At 40.5% G+C, this 6,128-nt stretch overlaps 1 protein-coding gene across 1 annotated transcript; it reads left to right on the forward strand.

Annotated features, from left to right (window-relative positions):
• The first annotated feature begins 273 nt into the window (after positions 1-273).
• Positions 274-1,260, forward strand: CCDC54 (coiled-coil domain containing 54). Its single transcript, XM_055418896.2, has one exon. The coding sequence runs from the start codon at positions 274-276 to the stop codon at positions 1,258-1,260; it is 987 nt and encodes a 328-aa protein (XP_055274871.2).
• Positions 1,261-6,128: the final 4,868 nt, after the last annotated feature.

Genomic DNA, 6,128 nt, shown 5'->3' on the forward strand with positions numbered 1-6,128 from the left:
TGTGACATCAGCTTCGGGTCAGCCTATGAAGGATTCCACACAATTGCTCAGTATTTCACAGAGCTCTCCAGCTTAACCGCCCTATAAGAAGCTGACCATCGAAGAGGGCCTGCTATTGCCCTTGATGTTCTCCATAGGACATTCAACAATGTCACCAGGAAAGATACCTAACAAAGAGTAAGAGAAAAACCATTTCATTCTTTGATTTCTTTGCTTCTTTCTTTGATTTTGGTCAGGTTTCCCAACACTTTGTATCTTGTTTCATTATGAAAGATGTACAAACTTCAAGCCAAAAGGGTAAAAGCTGCTGCTGGGCAATTGTGGAATTCAAATTTCTCCAAGATAAGACAATCTCTTAAAAATGCTTACCACAAATGTAAGAATCAGTATCCAAATTCAACCAGATGTCCAACTATGACTTCCCATGATTATGATCAAGAGGACCTTAATGCTGATGAAGAAACGAATCTTCTAGTAATGCTCCAAGATATTAAAGCTGCCCAGATTGAACTCCTCAGTCAAACGACTGGCATGATCTGTGCATTATCAAAAATCCAGGAAAGGACTGACTTCTATCAGAAGCAGATGGAAGTACTGGAAACCAAAATGAATGTTAGTGAAAATAAACAGTGTACAATAGCTGAAGATATCTTCTCTGTGAAGGAAGACATTGATGCTTTAAAGAAGAAGGTGACAGAACTGGGAAACCAGAATGCTTGCTCCAGTGTACATTGTTTAGAGGTTCTGGATGGAGAAAAGGGTAAAGAGATCATAGAATTTCTTCACAAAGTCACACAACCAGAAACTCTGAAGAACACACTGACCTCTATAGATTCTGAAATCTCTTCTGCAGAACCAGAGAAAGAGCTCAGTTATCCTAAGTCCACTGATCATCCTGAGGAAAAAGCAATATCTCCCCAGATTAAAGCTCTGAAGAAAAGTAACTATCAAAATGCATTAAGAAGCTTTCAAAAAGCAAAGTCAAATATTTATATTTACCCAGACTTTAATACATGGATCAAGCTAACCTTTGTCCATGGAGGAAAGTGGAGATTTTTCCTCAGCGCAACCAAGTTAGAGGAATTCATCCAGTGGCTTCTTTCCAGGCCAGCCCTCCCTCCTGAGGAACCACAAGTCATAACCCAGAAGTACTGTCTTTTCACTGGGCCTATCACAAGCTTGACCACCATCTGTGTCTCAGTTTTCAACTACATTTATTGTCTTTTTGGCTCCTCAAAAGAGGAAGTAACTCGACTATAGAGTAATCTTCTGCTTTGCTTGGTACAAAATAAATGTAACCTGGCCATGCCAAGCATTCAGATGTCTTTGTGGTTGCTGTGAATGCCTTGGTAGTTAAGTTAGCTCACTGTGGGTTGGCTGCCTGCAAAGTTTATGTCTACAGTAAGTTGAGGCATACCATCCCATTAGTCAATTGTGATGCATTTTCTGTCAAGTTTCTTATTTTCCCAAAAGCGATCCATGAGGACTTGTTCAGTGTCCATTTCATAGATAACTGGAAAAAAAGAATAAAAGGGACCAACACATGAGAAACACTTTTAGTAGCCCCCACTATTGTCTTAGTGGCCTCTGCAGATAAGATCTGTGACACAGAGACAGACTCTACTAACAAAATTTTAAATAGCATAGAGTGCAAATGATAACATGGACAAAGTTAGAGCTATAAAAATGTAAGCCACTGAAAGGACAAGGTATTGCCAGGAAAATATTTATTCCAAAATTGGGATTTTTCTTTCAGCTTCATCTCTATCAAACAATTGGAAAAGGGGGAAAAGCTGAATATGGTATTGGGTTGTTTGGGTTTTTTTCACATTTTCATGAAATGAGACAATTGCCATATCTTACAGGTTTGATACAGAGGAAAAGGCAAAATCCAAGGATGGATTTGTGAACTAAGTTAAATCTTGACACTATAACACCATAGAATCTTATATGACAAAGTCTTTTTTTTGTTTTTTCTTCAGATGAACCATATAAATACTACACATCCAGGGTGGACTTCATTCCAGGACATAATAGGTGGTTGCCATTGTAATGTAATTTTTCTAAATATCATGCTAATTAAACTGTAAAAAAAAAAATTTCCTTCACCACTAGTTAGTATGAAATCTACCAACAGAGAATCACAAGCTGTTAAACTACAAATATTCTTGGCAAATGTACTATTTTAAACTACTCTCAGTTAATCATTTGAAAGAGGGCTTTGGCAGTTAGCAAAGAACAACCATTTCAAATGAGTAAAAAGCAGCTAAGGTGAGTATAGAGGAAGCTAAGGGAGAAGTAGGCTAAGAAGACACACCATTGTCTGGAGCCAGTCTGGTAATAATTGTACACTACAACTGTTTCATTTACAAATGCATTTTATTTGACCTTTCTTTACAAATGTACAGATAAGATGTAAACAAAAATAACTGAAAATATGTCAATATGTCATAGGGGCAGCATGGATCATCCAATCATCAGTTCAGTTCAGTCACTCAGTCAGGTTCAACTCTTTGCGACCCCATGGACTGCAGCATGCCAGGCCTCCCTGTCCATCACCAACTCCTGGAGCCCACTCAAACTCATGTCCACTGCGTCGGTGATGCCATTCAACCATCTCATCGTCTGTCATCCCCTTCTCCTCTCGCCTTCAATCTTTCCCAGCATCAAGGTCTTTTCCACTGAGTCAGTTCTTCAGATGAGGTGGCCAAAGTATTATAGTTTCAGCTTCAACATCAGTCTTTCCAATGAATATTCAGGACTGATTTCCTTTAGGATGGACTACTTTGATCTCCTTGCAGTTCAAGGGACTCTCAAGAGTCTTCTCCAACACCACAGTTCAAAAGCATCAATTCTTTGGCACTCAGCTTTCTTTTTGGTCCAACTCTCACATCCATACATGACTACTGGAAAAACCATAGCTTTGACTAGACAGACTTTTGTTGGCAAAGTAATGTCTCTGCTTTTTAATATACTGTCTAGGTTGGTCATAACTTTTCTTCCAAGGAGACGGTGTCTTAATTTCATGGCTGCAGTCTTTTAATTTCATCCTATCATATACCTAATTAAAACAAGGATCTCTATTAAATAGGTAACAGTGCTAACAAAGGGCTAACAGTGCTAACAAAGTGAAATACCACTCCAGTAAAGGCAGCAGAAAACTCTCTCTCTCTACTGACTAGCAGAGACATCCTTAAAGAACAGTCGAGCTCTAGCGAAGCCCACTGGATGTGCCCCTCACATCAAAGTAACTAGGGAAGGTCTGCCATGACTCAGGCAGATGAGCTCACAAGCAGCTTCTGGGAGAGTAAGAAGTGACTCAGCTGGTATTTCCTGGGTAATCTGAGCCTCTACATTAATGCACACTTTCACTTTTTCTCCCCTAAGTGCCCCCTTAGCACTTGCTAACGTTTCTAGACAGAAAAAGAGTTTAGGTTAAAAGCCTGGAATCAGAAGACCTCAGTTCTGAACAGTCTTAAATTCTATACTCACAAGCTTTATGGTTTCTCATCTATCTTTTTTTGTCATCTGTAAAAAGGGAATCATTATATTTGTTCAGTAAATATTTCTTCAGTGTTTCCTAATAGCAAGGAACAGAGGAGGGTAAAAGAAAAAGTAGAAGACATTCCCTGTGTAGACATATAATATCAAAAGGGACAAGCAAAAGACATACACACAACTGTAAGGTATGACAGATGGGCAGCAAAGAGCAATATAAAAAGTGTTCCTGCTATCAGAGGAGAGAGAAGGTTGAGGGACCTTGTAGTAAGGAGGTAAAGTGGAGGGCAGTGGTGTAGTAAGGAGGAGGTGGTGAGGGGTGTACCAGGCAGAAGGAAAAACGAGAGCACAGGAGTGGGTAGGGAACATGGGAAATAAAAGCCACGAGGCACTTGATTAATGTAAAATTCGGACAGGCTATCATTTCGACTGTTCTATGGATCTCATTTTTCTCTTCAGGGATCCCCACTATGTTCATTTTAACCTGTTTTGTACCTACATAACGATGTTAGAGAAGAAGAAAGTGAGAAGGACACTATTTGATTTTCTCAGGATCTCAAAATTTCCCTAACGATGACTGTCCTGTTAATTCACAAAAGTTCCCTGTGAGGAAAGAGGATTTTGCTCTTGAGTCAATTATTGATTATCACCTACACAAGCTCTCACCTGACTTGTTAAAATTATAACTCAATTTGAAACTACATGTGAAAAATTAATCTCTTTCAAATGAACCTGCCTCTCAGCCTGCTCATCTCCATCTCACCTGGCTCAGAGGAAGCGCTGCCTCTCTCGTCCACCTTCCTCCTCCAGTGCCTGGAGGGGACTTAATCAGTTATTGCCGTTCTTTCCTCCAGGTCAGTCACCAGCTCCCAGTTCTTTGTGCTCAGCTTATACCAGTATCTGTCTGCCTTGTTCCCGTATTCCCCTCCTTTGCTGATCTCCCATCACACTGAGAGCCCACCTGCCTGTCCCCACCTCCTCCTCTCCCACTCTTTCCACAGCTCTTAGAATCAAGCCTTCCAAGCTCTCTCTTCTGGTCCTCTTCCCATCACCCTGGCAGATCCTCCTCAGTTTCTTAGATGATTCCTCTGCCACTAATAATTTCCTTAAAATACTGATGCTTCACTTTAATCATTCCCAAGTCAAAAGAGTCCTAACCCAGCCTCTCCTGGGACATCTTCAGCTTTAGTTCCAAGTGACTACTTATCTGCTCCACCGGGATGAGTCTCAAACTCTTTACTTCCTAAAATTAACCTTAGTAGCTCTTCTTTCCTGTGATTCAAACCGATTTCTCTTCCAGTATCCTTTTTACTAATGGCATCCCAGTGCAAACTATCAACATCACCAAACTGGAAATCACTCTCATCTTCTCCATTACTTGCTATATTAATCATCAAATCTTCCCTTGTTTATCTTCCAACATTTCATGGAATCTATCCTCTGTCTCTGTCTCCACTTCTGTTTTGGTTCAAGCCATAAGTTCAGTCAGTTCAGTCCAGTCACTCAGGCGTGTTCCACTCTTTGCAACCCCATGGTCTGCAGCATGCCAGGCCTCCCTGTCCATCACCAACTCCCAGAGTTTCTCAAAATCATGTCCATCGAGTCAGTGATGCCATCCAACCATTTCATCCTCTGTTGTCCCCTTCTCCTCCTGCCCTCAATCTTCCCCAGCATTAGGGTCTTTTCAAATGAGTCAACTCTTCACATCAGGTGGCCAAAGTATTGGAGTTTCAGCTTCAACATCAATTCTTCCAATGAACACCCAGGACTCATCTCCTTTAAGATGGACTGGTTGGATCTCCTTTCAGTCCAAGGGACTCTCAAGAGTCTTCTCCAACACCACAGTTCAAAAGCATCAGTTCTTCGGCGCTCAGCTTTCTTTATAGTCCAACTCTCACATCCATACATGACCACTGGAAAAACCATAGCTTTGACTAGATGGACCTTTGTTGGCAAAGTAATGTCTTTGTTTTTTAATATACTGTCTAGTTGGTCATAACTTTTCTTTTTAATATACTGTCTTGGTTGGTCATAACTTTTCTTCCAAGGAGCAAGAGTCTTTTAATTTCATGGCTACAGTCACCATCTGAAGTGATTTTGGAGCCCAGAAAAATAAAGTCTGTCACTGTTTACACTGTTTCCCCATCTATTTGCCATGAAGTGATGAGACTGGATGCCATGATCTTAGTTTTCTGAATGTTGTTTTAAGCAAACTTTTTCACTCTCCTCTTTCACTTTCATCAAGAGGCTCTTTAGCTTTTCTTTGCTTTCTGCCAAAGGGTGACAAGGGTGGTGTCATGTGCATATCTGAGGTTATTGATATTTTTCCCAGCAATCTTGATTCCAGTGTGTACTTCATCTAATCCAGCATTTCTCATGATGTACTCTGCATATAAGTTAAATAAGCAAGGTGACAATATACAGCCTTGATGTACTCTTTTTCCTATTTGGAACCAGTCTGTTGTTTCATGTCCAGTTCTAACTGTTGGTCCTGATCTGTATACAGATTTCTCAAGAGGCAGGTCATGTGGTCTGGTATTCCCATCTCTTTCAGAATTTTCCACAGTTTATTGTGATCCCCACAGTCAAGGGCTTTGGCATAGTCAATGAAGCAGAAATAGATGTTTTTC

Source organism: Moschus berezovskii, chromosome 1, assembly GCF_049115385.1.
Source record: "Moschus berezovskii isolate FMDL1 chromosome 1, NW_MosBer_1.0, whole genome shotgun sequence".
Taxonomy (NCBI): Eukaryota; Metazoa; Chordata; class Mammalia; order Artiodactyla; family Moschidae; genus Moschus; species Moschus berezovskii.

What these genes read in the sequence shown, in the direction of transcription:
- CCDC54 (XM_055418896.2), top strand. Translation starts at nt 274, where the DNA reads ATGTACAAACTTCAAGCCAAAAGGGTAAAAGCTGCTGCTGGGCAATTG.